General features: G+C 48.5%; 1 protein-coding gene across 1 annotated transcript in view; it reads right to left on the reverse strand.

Moving 5' to 3' along the window:
* Positions 1-16,191, reverse strand: part of TTC21A (tetratricopeptide repeat domain 21A) — a 465,179-nt gene that overhangs the window by 283,336 nt on the left and 165,652 nt on the right. The window contains exon 10 of the mRNA XM_078663200.1: positions 12,695-12,792. Coding sequence (XP_078519326.1) covers positions 12,695-12,792 — 98 coding nt within the window. The remainder of the gene's footprint in view (positions 1-12,694; positions 12,793-16,191) is intronic.

The following is a 16,191-nucleotide window of genomic DNA, read 5'->3' on the forward strand; positions in this document are numbered from 1 at the left end:
CAAAGTCTCTATGTCGTCCCTGTTGCTGCTTTGCAGGCATTCAAGTCATCATTGACTGCGCAGACGACCTCGCCCCTCTGAAGACCCAGCCGAGCAGACCCGGCAGCAAGAAAGCCCCATGGTTCAACGACGAACTCAAGAGCTCCAAGAAGAACTGCAGAGCAATCGAGAAAACCTGGCGCAGAGACCCAACACCGGACAACATGACTGCCCTCAAGCTCGCCACCCGAAAACACCACCAGCTGATCCACGCCACCAAGAAAACCGCATTCAAGGAACGACTGGACAACAACGCACACAACAGCAAGGAACTCTTCAACATCGTGAAAGAGCTCTCCAACCCCAACGCCGGAAACAACGACATCACCCCTTCGCAAGACCTCTGCAACTCCCTCGCCTCCTACTTCCACAACAAGATCGCGGACATACACAACAGCTTCAGCACTCAACCTACGCACGCCACGACCGAACCACCGCCCCCCACCACCACCATCCGCGCCTGGACCCCGATCAGCACCGAAGACACCATCCGCACGATGAACTCCATCCACTCCGGATCTCCGACAGACCCCTGCCCTCATCACGTCTTCAACAAGGCCGACGCTGTCATCGCACCCCACCTGCGGGACATCATCAACACCTCCTTCGACATCGCCACCTTCCCGGAGAGCTGGAAGCACGCCGAACTCAGCGCTCTACTCAAGAAACCATCAGCAGACCCAACCGACCTCAAGAACTACCGTCCCATCTCGCTGCTCCCGTTTCCGGCCAAAGTCATCGAGAAGACCGTCAACAAGCAACTGGCCGCCTTCCTCGAGACGAACGGCTCCCTCGACCACTCGCAGTCTGGCTTCCGGGCCAACCACAGCACCGAGACCGCCCTGATCGCAGCCACCGATGACATCCGAGCCCTGCTCGACAACGGAGAAACAGCGGCCCTCATCCTCCTGGACCTCTCCGCGGCCTTCGACACTGTCTGCCACCGTACCCTAGTACAGCGCCTCAGCAACGTCGGAATCCAGGAGAAGGCACTGGAGTGGATCACCTCCTTCCTCGCCGGAAGGACACAGAGAGTCCGCCTCCCCCCGTTCAGATCGGAAGCCACCGAAGTCATCTGCGGCGTTCCTCAGGGCTCCTCGCTCAGCCCAACACTCTTCAACGTCTACATGAGCCCCCTCGCAGACATCGCACGCCAGCACAACCTGAACATCATCTCCTACGCCGACGACACCCAGCTGATCCTCTCCCTCACCGACGACCACGCCACCGCCAGAGCCAACCTACACGAAGGGATGACAGACGTAGCCAAATGGATGTCGAACAGCCGCCTGAAACTGAACTCAGACAAGACGGAAGTCCTCATCCTGGGATCCTCACCCTCCGCCTGGGACGACTCCTGGTGGCCCCCCGCCCTGGGCAGCGCACCCAAACCAACAGACCACGCACGCAACCTGGGCTTCATCCTGGACTCCTCCCTCTCCATGACCAGACAAGTCAACGCCGTCTCCTCGTCATGCTTCAACATCCTGCGCATGCTTCGAAAGATCTTCCGATGGATCCCCACCGAGACCAGGAAGACGGTCACCCAGGCCCTCGTCACCAGCCGTCTGGACTACGGCAACTCCCTCTACGCTGGAACCACCGCCAAACTCCAGAAAAGACTCCAGCGGATCCAGAACACCTCAGCACGACTCATCCTGGACATCCCCCGCCGCAGCCACATCTCCGGACACCTGAGAGACCTGCACTGGCTCCCGGTCAACAAGAGAATCACCTTCCGGCTCCTCACCCACGCACACAAAGCCCTACACAACCGAGGACCAGGATACCTCAACAGTCGCCTCAACTTCTACGCTCCCAAACGCCAGCTGCGTTCGACCTGCCACGCCCTCGCCGCCGTCCCCCGCATCCGAAGAGCCACCACAGGAGGAAGGTCCTTCTCCTACCTGGCCGCCAAGACTTGGAACTCCCTTCCGACCCACCTCCGCCTGACCCAGGACCACCTTGCCTTCAGGAAGCAGCTCAAGACCTGGCTGTTCGAGTAGTAGCGGACCCCCTCCCCCCAGCGCCTTGAGACCCTCCGGGTGAGTAGTGCGCTATATAAATGCTCTGATTGATTGATTGATTGATCATTGGGAGTCACCAGATGCCTGAAAGCTAAAATAGAGAGGGAGTTGTGAAAAGGGAGTAGTCTATGCGCTTGAAGCAGGTGTGCCATATGTACAGCACTTGTCAATTCACTGAGTCTCAGGGGTAGTCACCTCATGCCCTGACCACACCAACAGCCTTGTACCATTAGCCCTCCAGGGGGAGGATGACAAGGATCATGTATCTCGAGTCTACCACAAACTTCTCTCATCCTCCAGTCCAGTTTCCCTTTGCTGGCCTAGCAGCTGAGCTAACGTGCCTGCTGCTGCTCTTCCATTCGTTCCTCTCAAAGGAGTAGGACTCATACGCTGCATCTGCAGTGGATTGTTGTCACTGTCTTGCCTCTGAACATCAGGAAGGGGGAATTCACATCTCACAATATGCATAGACCACACGAGCCAACATCCACTGGCTCTCCACTGCTGCACAAGCGACTTGAGCAAAATAATAATACTGAAGTTTATATAGCGCAAACAGCTACCTCACCAGGAGGTGTCCCGGCGACACCTCACGAAAAAGTGAGAAGCACAGAGGCATAAACTCAATTCTAGGGCAGTCGAGGAAGTATGAAAACTGAAGGGGCACACAGATTTGAGAGATGCTGCCATCCTAGAGTCCATGTAGCCAGGTCACCACCAGCCCTGTCACATATAAAAAACAATAAATCTTTCAAGTAGAGAATTTCCTTATGATTTTCTAGATTATGTCTACTCTGAATTGCAGAAGCAAAATGAAATAGAGGCAACACCTATAGCCTCGATACTCCCTTTGAGTGGGTAATAAAGGTAATCTGATCATTCTGTTTTTCTGTGCTCTCTTGACAACATTTGATGTGGTCTGTCTTCATAGTCTACTGTGTAGGGTCTAGAAAGAATAGGGTGACTCCAAAATAGTGCTATATTGAATGGTCCCAAAAATAATTAAACACATGGACAGTAGTACAGGAACGCCCACGGGGGATTTAGCTAGAAATAAGACTGATATTGCATAAGGAACACCTTGTGTTGCCCTCTGGTATAATTATTTTATTAAATATTTTACTGCACAAGGAACACCTTGTGTTGCCCTCTAGTATAATTATTTTATTAAACATTTTACAGACCTCTTTCTGTATGCGGGGGAAAAAAAAAAGATGCCGCTGACGCTGAAGATCACATTATATGAAAGGGACAGGGTCAGCTTGGCCTATGGGGCAAACAGGCAGGGACTGGTCTGAAAGGTCGGTGTGTGGGCCGGTTTTGTGGCTATTTGAGGGCCTGTTTTAGGGTCCCTGTTTTAACTGTGATTTCCCTTATTCTAAAAGAAACATTATCTGCAGCATCCATGCGGTCTGCCATTCCACGTGTCTTAACAAGTTAAAATCTGTCCCAATCTGAAACATGGGTCACGTTTTTTACCTGTCTAATTCATGAGAGGGGGAGACTTTTATTCTGGCGCCCGGTCCTACTGTCTGCCCCAGTTAAATCCTGGAAAGGGAGCAGACAGCAGTCAGGACGAACAGCACACCACACAGCCTTAAAAACTACTTTATTGGCAGTGTACACTACAATATGTAAGAAAATAAACCACAACTTAAACCAACAAAGATAATAATAATCCAAATAATAAAGATAGTAATGTTAGTAACCCGCTTTTACAACGAGCTACATCTAGAGTTCTGAGCACTGTAAATAACAAGTGTTACTATTAGCAAATTTATCGGGATTAATTCATGAAACTGGAAAGATGGAAGGCTATGTCAGCCTTACCAAGATTCAAACTAAGCTCACTGCATACTTCATTGGCAAGGGTTGAACTCAATGAGCTATTCAGACAAAGATTTCTCCCTTCGATTCCAGATTTAAAAATGGTGTGTTTTCAAACGATGGAGAGATACATTCAGGATTGAAGGCAGGGCTTCAGTGATGAAAAAAATGAGAGTTCTCTAAAAAGGACGCGGTAAACCTCTTTAAGGGGTGTGGCCTATCCAATTGGGGGTGTGGTATAAATCATAGCTAAAAAACATAGCCAAATCCAATAGCTCTAGCATAGGCAGGAGCTATTGGCTTTGCTATTGGCTTTGCCAATGCTTGTTTGTTATCCCTCCCAGTCGGGTTTTCGCCCCGGTTTCTCCACCGAAACCACGCTCCTCGGCGTCACGGAGAATCTTCGTTCCTTGCTAGACAGGGGTGATACAGCTGCACTGATATTACTTGATCTCAGTGCAGCTTTCGACACTGTCTTCCATAATATTCTCCTTCGTTCCCTGGCCAACATTGGCATTGGTGGACCTGCTCTGGATTGGTTGGCCTCCTTCCTGACTGATCGTTCATTCCAAATTTTTTCTCACCCCCTTGGCTTACATTGCCGAGCGGCCGGGCTTACCTTGTTCACCTATGCCGACGACTCGCAAATTGTTTTCTCCCTGTCCCAATCTGACCAGGCCTCTACTTCCCTTCTTCAGACTGGTCTAGGGGAGATATCCAATTGGATGAACTTAAATCTACTCAAACTGAATGGAGGGAAGACTGAGGTCCTGGTCCTTGGTCAAAAACACGACCTCTGGAGTTCCAGGCACTGGCCCTCTGAGTTGGACCCGCTCCCACTACCATTGGAGCATGTGCGTAACTTGGGGATGATCATAGACAAGGGTCTGACATTGCAATGCCAGGCCAATAAAGTGTCCTCCATCTGTTTTGTCATTCTGCGTTGGCTAAGGAAGATTCTTTGGATGCTGCCATATGACACCAGGAGATCTGTGGTGAACGCCTTGGTCACCTCCCGGCTGGATTACGGTAACATACTCTACCTGGGGGCGACCAAGGCGGTCACCAGACGCCTCCAGCTAGTGCAGAATGCTGCTGCTCGTTTGCTCTGCGGTGGTCGCAAAACAGATCACATAACAGGACGCTTTCGCGATCTTCACTGGCTGAAGGTGGACAGCCGGGTGAAATTCAAAGCGCTAAGTTATATGCAAAAAATCAGGATGGGCAAAGCTCCCACCTACTTGCAAACTCTTGTTAAAATCTACTCCCCGTCACCTTCTCTCCGTTCTTCCTTTCAAAAACTTTTTGCTGTGCCCAAGTTTAGACTGTCTAGGATGGGTGGCAGGTCCTTTTCTTATTTGGGACCCAAACTCTGGAATTCCCTCCCTCTAGACATTCGCTCTGAGAACTCCTATGTTCGTTTCCTCAAGGTCATTAAAACCTGGCTTTTCAATCAGTAGCTGAGTACCCTCGGGGCTTTCTACTTTCCACTTTGTGACATTTCCAGCGCCGGGAAATCCTTTTTGGGTAGCTGTTGCGCTTTACAAGCTTAACAAATAAATACAAATAAATAAATACCACCATGTGGTTTGGACTATGCTTGTGTGTACAGTGAGCTTGCTGCATACTTATTTTGGACTCCTTGGAATATATCGTAGCAATCTGATTAGTAACCAGGTGAATTGTTGATAGGCAGGTTTGTCAAATGAAGTGTAGTATACGTGTGAGGCATGTTTTGTTAAGGTGATGTCCCACTTCCAGAATGTCCGCACATTCCACAATCCTGAGACTTCGGCGGCAGTGTAGTGCCATAAGTACGCACCTGTGTAAGTGGACTTTTAAAAATGATTGAAGGGGCAGAGTAGAAGGTCAAAACTGTGAGAATGGGATTTTCCTCAAAGCCGCTGCCTTAAGAGCCTGATTTAGGGTTTGGTGGAAAAAGTACTCCATCACAAACACAACAAAGCACCCTGCTCACTGTAGTGTCCTGCGGGAGCCGTTCTCGTGCTCCGCAGGAAGCTGTAACCCCAGCCACTCCCTCGAGGGCTGGACGCACTGCACCCCCACACCCATCCATCACGGGTGCCACGAGTGACGTGGCCCCGTCAATAAAACGGCCTGGGTGCACGTGCTTGAGGCCAGTTATTACACTAACCCTCCTGAAGTCGGTGTCCATTATTTATATGATGTGGGCCTGAGGCCCAACACTACACTGGCGACGAGGCAGGTAGTGGACCCCGCGTGCCCGTAGCCCAGCACCTCATTGTCCCTCATGGAGGAAGAAAAGGAAATGTGCCTGAGAGACGGCGCCCCCGCTGCGATATCCAAGGCCACCAACACCGGACGAGGTGAGCTGGCAGAACGCCATTGTCGGCAGCCCATGGAGCGACAATTGGAGTCCAGCTGTGCCTCAATATCCCTGATGCCAGAAGGGGAAGGTAGTGAACGGGCGGTCCTGGGGTAAGAGTGAACCCCGCTACTACGCCCAGTTACCTTGACCATAGAGCCAGAGGCTACCCGGCAGTGACGAACTGTCACAGCAGGTCGACGAGCCAGGGGTAAAAGCACTGTCACAAAACCCGAAAGCCGAGAATCCGGCGAGGCTGCCCAACGTGAATAGAACCAGGCAGCAAGCCAGAACACCACGCTGCTCCAGCAGGCATGTCCCATGCAAGTGCAGCAAAAGGCCCGCAGCGGCTAGATAGCCTACGACCCTGTCACAACGCAGCAAAATAAACCTCACCACCAGCCAGGCGCACAACACTCATTGGGCTCACGAGGCTTCAGCCCCACACCCGTCGTGTGTGTCAGCCCGGCCGGAGACAGCTTTGCGGGCTGGCGAGCATTTAATTGCAGCCGCACCCGAGTACTTAACAGGTCTTTAAAAGACCATTTACGTGTAAATGAGGCTTTTGTGATCGCCCCTTCTTACAGCCACTCTGTCTATGTTTGGAAGAATTAGCCCCCCCCCGAAATATTTTCAACACCCCCCCCCCCCCCCCGAAATTTGGCTCTAGTTGCCCGCCTGCCACCAGCCGTCCCCAGCAAGAGAGCCGCAGTGCACCCATCAAATCCAGCTGCGCCCCCACCTGCCGGTGAAGGAATATTCCGGCAATGCTACTGGCGGCCACCTGCTCCCCCAAAGGTCCCGGGCCTCTCCCCTGCAATCCTTAGACAAGCTGCCCAACCGCACAGGTGTAAAGCGGCACCCGGCACTTGCAGTATGCGCAGGAGTGAGAAGGCTACCGGCCGCCAGATCGGTGCGCACCCTGACAGCGAGGACCCTCCACCGGCGTGGTCATCCACCTCCAAAGCCTGGAGCTAAAGGTACGACGGCCGCGGCCCTAACGTAAGGGGACAGCACCCTGAGCACATGATGAAACGAGGAGAGAGGGCTGCATGTTAGTGCGAGGCTGCTCGCTGCCCGAAGTGCGTAGCGTCCGTTTCGTTAACCCTCTCGGCGAAGAAACAAGGATCACCACTTACGGGAAGACCAGTGTAAAGAGACTGCAAAGAGAGTTGCCACCGGCCCGCAAGGGCATCTCACCCCAGCATAGTTCTCAGCGTCCGATACGGCCTGTGGAGAGAAGGCCTGTGGTGCCATCCGGGGGCAGCGTGGCTACAGTGCGCCCACACCGACACACCGAGGAAATCCCTGCATATGCAGCAGCCCCGTCAGGGAGTGGATTAGCAAAAGGACTGCCAGATGCAGCTTGGCAAACAAGGAACAGAGAGGCACTCAAGAGCAGCTGCAGTGACCCCTCCTCGATGGAACACCACAAGTTTTAAAGAGACTGCTATTCAAAAGCCAGCCCCGACAAGAAGAGTGCACAGCATTAACAATACACCAGGAGGGTCCATACCTGTTGTGAAAGACCCGTGGCTCAAGGGTTCGAAGTCTCCCGACCCCCTTCTACGAGGCGCCGCCCAGAGATGTCTCTCGGTGAAGCACCAAAGTCCTCGATGTCCCGCTAGGCCCACAGCATCAGCGAAGCAGCCTGGGCCTATGAATGGTGCGACACTGCCACCTAACAATTACTGCACCAGTAAAAAAAAAAAAAAGAGAGAAAGAAAAAAACAGGACCAACAAGCAAGAAAACGCCAGCAACACTAAAGGCTGACAGGGCCAAAGGTGAATGTGAAGAGAGCACTGCCAGGCCACCAAAACTCTGCCTCACAAATATGTTAACTGAATGAGCCCAGCAGCCACACTCAGCAGAAGAAAGACAGGCAGTCAAGGACTCAATCCAGCAGTGCCCCTGCATTGAACTAAAAGGCTCCAAATGAAGGGGAGAATCTTAAGTTCTCAGCAAAGAGAGCCAAGCAGCCACACACAGAAAAGGCTCACTGAGTATCAGCCCGAGAAGATATCCGAGGGCACGAAACCAGAAGTGCGCAGGAAGAGGAAGGTCCCAGCGAAGAAAGTGCCAAGGAGAAGACGGAGCGCGCTAAGTCAAATGCGCGCAGAAGGCAGCGCCAGTGAACCTGACAAACGGGCGAGCACCCAGGAGACAGAGACATCTCCACAAAGAAGCACTGCTGAATGCAGGTAGGAGAGCATCCACGTCTCCACCACCCCATCGAAGCCCTGCAGTGGGTCAAAGGCAACACAGTGTCCTCCCTCGCACCACCTCCGGACGGAGTCGGCAGTGACCCGTGACAAGCGTGAGAAGAGTCATACACTCCATGTGGCAGGCTGCCACAGCGGCAGGCACTCCGACAACTGGCGACACGTGGCCGGACGTCACATTGCCCAGCAAGCAAGGAGCATGCCACCCCAATTGACCAGTCCCGACAAGCACCCCGAAATGAAGGCAGAATCCGGCGCCGGCGCCGCCTCGAGGTCCAAGCGCAACGCCTTCGAAGAAAAAGAGAGTGACAGCCCTGTCACCCCGAAGACCGGATGAACACAGGTGGGCTGAACAGACCAACAAAAGGAGAAGCCTGGGGACTCACAGCAAGCCAAGAGCACACCCTGACACACCAGACAGCCACCAAGGTGGACCGACGACCCTGGAGACAGCACCAAGGGAGAACCAAGAGTAAGCCACAGCAAGCGCAAACCGAGTCTCATCCCAACGCCTCCCCAGGTGAGCGTCAATCGGTGTCCCTGGATACAGCTTCAAGGGAGAACCAAAAGTAAGCAGCAGCAAGCGCAAACCGAGTCTCATCCCATCGCTTCCCCAGGTGAGCGTCAACCGGCGTCCCTGGATACAGCCTCAAGGGAGAACCACCTCAAGGGAGAACCAAGAGTAAGCCGCAGCAAGCGCAAACCAAGTCTCATCCCAACGCTTCCCCAGGTGAGCGTCAACCGGCGTCCCTGGATACAGTCTCATGGGAGAATCGAACATAAGCCGCAGTAAACGCAAACCATGGATCATCCCAACGCTTCCCCAGGCGACCGTCCACCCAAGAGTGTCAGCAGTCTAAGTCAAACAGCATCGCTGCTCCTGACTGCAGATGCCATGGGTGAAGATCAACCTCAACAAAGCGGAGACACCTGGCTGCTAAGTCCCTCCTGACATCCAAACTCTCCCAAACAAACAAAACAATTGCCAATACTGGATAAACTTCAAAAAACCGTCAAAGAAAGACCTTTGTGAAACAAACGCAAAGTCAGTTTTTTAGTCACTAGTCAATAATTCAGTTTTTTATTTAATTCACTAGTTGAACATTGCAATTTAAACCATATCAAAACTTAGGTGTGCATATATACGTAATTAGAAAATTGCACATATCAAAACAACAGCTATATACATATTTACAATATACAATTATTAAACATCCAACGAAAAGCATTCATACTTCATTCACACAACTATACAAGGAAACAAAAATAATAAGGCCTTTTGTCAACTGAAGTAGAGAAAACCTATAACTGATATTATTTTCCTAGTCAAAAAGATTTTCAGTTTTATTAAGTCAAACATAAATTCATATTATAAGAGAAGGAGAATCAGTCATTAATCATTATTTATAGTTGACAAAAGAGTCCAGTCAGTTTTAGTTCAGGTCAACGCGTTTCAAACCCCTGATGGCGGGGTTCTCATCAGGACCAACCATTTCTTGTAAATTCTGTCAATGACCAAGTTCGTGGATGGTAAATAATCGACAGTATTGCGATGACACTAAATGTTGAATAAAGGTGGGGAACCGGCCTTAATGGCGCCTAATAATTGATGCCCTTTGTGGATTTACTTCGGAAATCAGGCAGCGGCGTGCACCTTTGTTAGACAAGCGGTAGTCGCGTCTGACGGGCATCAATTATTAGGCGCCATTAAGCCCGGTTCCCCACCTTTATTCAACATTTAGTGTCATCGCAATACTGTCGATTATTTACCATCCACGAACTTGGTCATTGACAGAATTTACAAGAAATGGTTGGTCCTGATGAGAACCCCGCCATCAGGAGTTTGAAACGCGTTGACCTGAACTAAAACTGACTGGACTCTTTTGTCAACTATAAATAATGATTAATGACTTATTCTCCTTCTCTTATAATATGAAATTATGTTTGACTTAATAAAACTGAAAATCTTTTTGACTAGGAAAATAATATCAGTTATAGGTTTTCTCTACTTCAGTTGACAAAAGGCCTTATTATTTTTGTTTCCTTGTATAGTTGTGTGAATGAAGTATGAATGCTTTTCGTTGGATGTTTAATAATTGTATATTGTAAATATGTATATAGCTGTTGTTTTGATATGTGCAATTTTCTAATTACGTATATATGCACACCTAAGTTTTGATATGGTTTAAATTGCAATGTTCAACTAGTGAATTAAATAAAAAACTGAATTATTGACTAGTGACTAAAAAACTGACTTTTGCGTTTGTTTCACAAAGGTCTTTCTTTGACGGTTTTTTTAAGTTTATCCAGTATTGGCAATTGTTTTGTTTGTTTGGTACATTTGGCTCAGCCTTACTGTGAACAGCCAGGACCCTGTGTTGTTTCATCCAAACTCTCCCAGCAAGTCACCACCACCTGTCATTCTGACTCACCGCATGACTGGCAACCGCCATCACGACATGCGTCAAACACCACTTCCCGAGTACAGATGGACTGGAGTCCGACACTGTTGCCACACCTGCCGACTAAAAGAAATCAAAAGTCACCTGTGAACCTGGCCTACACCAGGACCGTGGCAGCGAGTGCAAGTCTTGGCAAAGACTCATCCACCTGTGAGGGTTGTGCGTGTGACTAAGTAATGGCTCCTCAGCGGTCCTGCAGCTGCCACCAGACGGCACACAAGCGGCCCCCAGCGCAGCCCTCCAACAGTCCCGCAGAAACCCCGACGATGGACCTCCCCAGGCGGGAGAGCGAGAAGAGACATTGCCCCACCGACAGGTTAACGGTCACCGCCAAGCAGTTCAACAGGGACAGTCGGTCCAGCAACACCTCAGTGAATTCTCACTTGGGACTCTATCCATGTTCACGATGCAACCGCCTAAAAGGAACTGTTAGAACTCACCGCAGACCATCACCGACGTCAGCAAAGTGGAAGCCATGCAAGACATGTCATCGTCAGAGAGCTAACGGTATGCAGCGGACGTCTCCAAGCCAGGGGTTGTGTCCTGAACCCCTCAGGTTAAACTACGGGCGCCCGCCGAGCAGGTTCTGCTGCAAGCAAGGTCACCAAGCCCATGTCTGATATCATTCTGCTACCTGACTCGAGAGACTGATGGACACTGTGGTATTTAATTATTAGTTTTATCCCCACAGGTTGGACTAATGTTTTGTTTGTTCTTCAATAAAGTTGGGGAGGAATGTAGTGTCCTGCGGGAGCCGGTCTAGTGCTCCACAGGTAGCTGTGACCCCAGCCATTTCCCTCAAGGGCTGGACACACTGCACCCCCACACCCATCCATCACAGGTGCCACGAGTGACGTGGCCCCGTCAATAAAAGGGCCCGGGTGCACGTGCTTGAGGCCAGTTATTACACTAACCCTCCTGAAGTCGGTGTCCATTATTTATATGATGTGGGCCTGAGGTCCAACATTACACTCACCAAACCCCCGGTACGCCCGACTCATTTAGAGATGGGCAAAAACGAACTATTCTGACTGGCTCTGTCATCAGAATACTTCCATCAAAAGATGCCACAACAGAGAAGAGGTCGTCGGAGGAAGGACCTTATATCGTCTACCCTATTTAAGGTGAACGTTGTAACGTTCATTTTTCCCGTCCCTCACCGTCTGTTTGTTAATGGTCACCACAGCCTGGGAGAAAACTCCCATTCTATAAAACAAACATTTTTAAACGTTTGGGGGATGCCGTCAAACAATGGAGTGCCTCCAACAAACCTTTAGTGCATTGAAAGGAACCGCCATTGCTAAGGGCCTTATTCATGGTTTGGCTGACTGGATAATGTGCCATAGACGTGGTGGATGTCCCATTTGCGGTATAACAAGTGATGGTTATCTCATCCGGCCTTATAATAGGCCGGATGAGATAACTGTCACGTTTTAACTGAGCATCCAGTCTGTCAAACTTTAAACAAGGCCCTAGGTCTAGTTGATGTAAGGTAACATGCATTATTTATTTTTAATACCAGTCCTCGCCCACCCTCTTTCACATCCTGAAGTCGAAATAAAACATACAGGCCTGGTTGCTTCTAGGCCTAGGTGACACGCCAAACTACTCTAAAATCAGCTCAGCTTTCACTGTTCAAGAACCCCTAAACTATATGGAGGCGGGGCTGAGGGTTGTGGAAAGGGTAATTGATCAATAAAACTGCCCAGGAAGGTCGCAGAAGTTGAAAAGCAAAGTTCAACAGCACTGTATCCACATCTGTGGCTGACCTTAGATTTTCCAATGGACTGCTGAACTTCACGAAGGAATTCCAACTGCTGTTCGGCTTCGTCCAGCTGTCCTTCTAGAATCTGGCACCAGATGATACCTATAATAGAACAGAAGCTGGTAAGAGTGGGGGAAACGTAAACAGAAAATCGAGATAAAGCGTATCTATAGGCAGCACAACGTTAAATTATTTAAACACCGGTTTTTGGTATGTAATTAGAAGTTGAAGTTATCAGTAGTTCGAGTCTGGCCAAAAAAAGAGGCGGAGAGAGAGAGACAAAGAGAGGGGGGGGGGGAGAGAGAGAAAACGGAAGCGTGTGAATGCGTGTTAGAGTGTGGTACATTCACACGAGTTCTACACTGTCCCTAGTCTGTCTTTCTGCTTAGCCTTTGCTTTTAACATTATGCCATATTGAGTTACAACACTCAAAATTAGCGGTCATTAAACGGTCTATTAGTTCGAAGTGATTGCGGCTAATTCGTGTGCTTCAAAGCAAAGGGCATGTCTAAGAACAATGTTTAACTGCGCCGGTGATTGGCGCTTGTGCCCATTTTTGGGGCCGATGTATATTTCGTATCATCACTGCCACAGAGCAAAAGGGAGAAAGGGAAAAAGAACGGGTATGAAAAAGATGGGACCAAAATGCTGCAAAGGGAGAAAGCAGGAAACAAAACTGACCTGCAAGAGCCAAATAGAGTCAGGAATTCTAGGGTAGGGGAAAAAAGAAGCAGGAAGTGGAAACTTTGGGCTCCTGCATATATTTATTTATTCATCACAAATTATGGAGTGGAATAGACAACTGTTAAAGGACGGGTGCTAGTAGAGATTCGTCTATATAAGCGATCACTTAACGATTTCACCATTTTATAAATATTTAGCTAGTTAGACCAACATCTTAAATTGTGTTTGATTAAACCACACTACAGTAATGCTTCATATACAGTAAAACACATCTATCTATATGCGATTAGCTAAATCAAACAAATTATTGGCTTTTCACAAACAATACAAACGAAGGAGTCAAAACAGATACTTGATTTAATAAGACAGCAAATTAAATAATAAAGTAGGAAAGGTAAATGCCTCAGGGACAACTCCAATGGATCAAAGGAAAATCAGTACCAGATTTCAAACTAATACTAGCGAACCTTCATATACAATCACTCATTCCAGAGGCTGTTATAATGATGCCTTAAACAATCATGTAGTCCTGTATTTAGATGTATACAACCACTGTACTGCATGCCTTATATCGCATGGCAAAAACATTGTTTCCTCTACATCATAACATAAGTCTGGGTAAATGGATGTGGATGCAAGTGTAACTATATACTTATGTTGATTATATAGAGATTGGTGAAGCAATTTTTATTGTAGATTGGTGTTGTAATGACAGAATATTTGTAGCTGTAGTTAAACAATAGCTTTATAGGTTAAGCAACCAGAGTGTGGTCCTTTGCCAGTTAGCAGAACTAACAGGCTTTGGAATTCCCTCTCTCAATCCACAACAAAGATAGAGCATAGTTACTTGAGAATCTATTACTAAACACAGAATAGCATGTTTCGAAGGTATAAAATATCTCATTCCCTTCTCTATACAAATTACATATTCTTGCAAATATACAAGAGGTGTTTGGAACCGCAGGTCCCTTGGATGGTCAATCCTAATCTTTTTTCATCAAAACATTGTGTCTCTCATCAACACCACTCTTCCGCTTATCCCCACCTGCTACGTTTGTGTTAGGGTTCTGAGCATCCACCGTCCCACTCATATTTGATCTACCCTATCCAAAGCTTCTTCATCTTCCATTATCATAAAACTGTTACAACATTCCTACTCACCCTTTTCCATGCTTCACTTCTTTCCATAAAAAAATAATCTCCTATGAGTTCATTTCTCTCCTTTCATCAAAACCACAAACATGTCTTGTCGTATTTTTACTTTGAATGGGCCACACATTTTGGTTCAGTCATTCCTGACCAGACTTTATTTTGACACAATCTCCAGGTCCTAAATCACTTTGATTCTTAGCTTGCTCTCATTGCAAATTCTCATCACTCCTAATTAATTCTTTCATCCAGACTGGATTTAGGCCTTCTACCCCTCATCAAGGCAAACGTTGGCTCAATTGTAACTCCATTCTTAGTTGTGTAGTACAAACCTTTCCGTGCTCCCAAGTTATACTTTGTAGTCATCTTTAGGACCAGGAAGAATCAATTGAGGACCTCATAAGTATTCATCCAGTTCCCTTGGCAGTAATAGCATAATCAGTTGAAGGAGAATGCTTCTGATGTATCCCAAGAACCCAAACCTCACACAAGAAGATAGTTGACTAGATCATTCTTGAAAAGAAGTAATGCAACTATGTATCTTATTGCTTAAACTAGTCAACTGCACAAGACCTCAATGACAATAGACTCCCAATCTGGTGAAAGTGCACAACTGCTTATGACACCCATATTGTTTAGTATTATTACAGAATGGTCAAGAGGTTTTCGACAATTTCTAACGTCACCCAATTTCATGGTGGCCTTTGACAGGATCCGACACCAAAAAAGGGGGCATTGTCACAAGCTGGATTTCCTTATAGGGATTTAACTACAATATCTAGGGTGCCTTGCACAGATATGTATTGTCAAGGCACCTATAGGAGAGGTTAAGAATGTAACATATATATTACCTATGTGTGCTTACCTTCAAAATATTGTAATAATGCGATGGGTAGGATTTTTTTTTATAGCACAAAATTTAAATAGCTGAATGACATCAGAGCCCTGTACAGTGTCAAAATCAAAGATAAAGTTAACAAGGCATTACAGGAGTAGCCGGATTCTGAGAGCTTTTAGGAGGTGTCTCTTCAGCTCTCTCCTATATTCAAGCAGGTTGGAGCAGTTTTGGAGTTTAGTGAAAAGAGCTGCTGTCCAGTCATCTTGGTTTTCTTGGCTATCAATCAATCAATCAATCAATCAAGCATTTGTAAAGCGCGCTATATACCCATGAGGGTCTCAAGGCGCTGAGGGGGGGGGGCTGCTACTGATCGAAAAGCCAGGTCTTGAGGAGTCTTCTGAAGAGCAAGCAGGTTCTGGGTCTGTCGTAGGTCGGCGGGGAGTGCGTTCCAGGACTTGGCGGCGAGGTGGGAGAAGGATGTGCGGCCAGCGGTGGTTTTCCAGAATACTTGGAACTGTGGCGAGAGCGAGGTTGGCAGAGCGGAGGCTGCGGGTGGGGGTATAGAAGCTGAGTTGGTCATTGAGGTATGCTGGTCCGGTGTTGTGTAGGGCTTTGTGTGCGTGGATGAGGAGTTTGCAGGGGATCCTCTTGTCGACGGGGAGCCAGTGCAGGCCTCTTAGGTGGGGTGTGATGTGGCTGCGTCGGGGGACGTCGAGGATCAGTCGTTCTGGATGCGTTGCAGCCGTCTCAGTAGCTTGGTAGTTGTTCCTGCGTAGAGGGCGTTCCCGTAGTCCAGTCTGCTGGTGACGAGGGCCTGGGTGACGGTTTTT

The sequence above is a fragment of the Lissotriton helveticus genome, chromosome 10 (genome assembly GCF_964261635.1).
Source record: "Lissotriton helveticus chromosome 10, aLisHel1.1, whole genome shotgun sequence".
In the NCBI taxonomy this organism is placed as follows: Eukaryota; Metazoa; Chordata; class Amphibia; order Caudata; family Salamandridae; genus Lissotriton; species Lissotriton helveticus.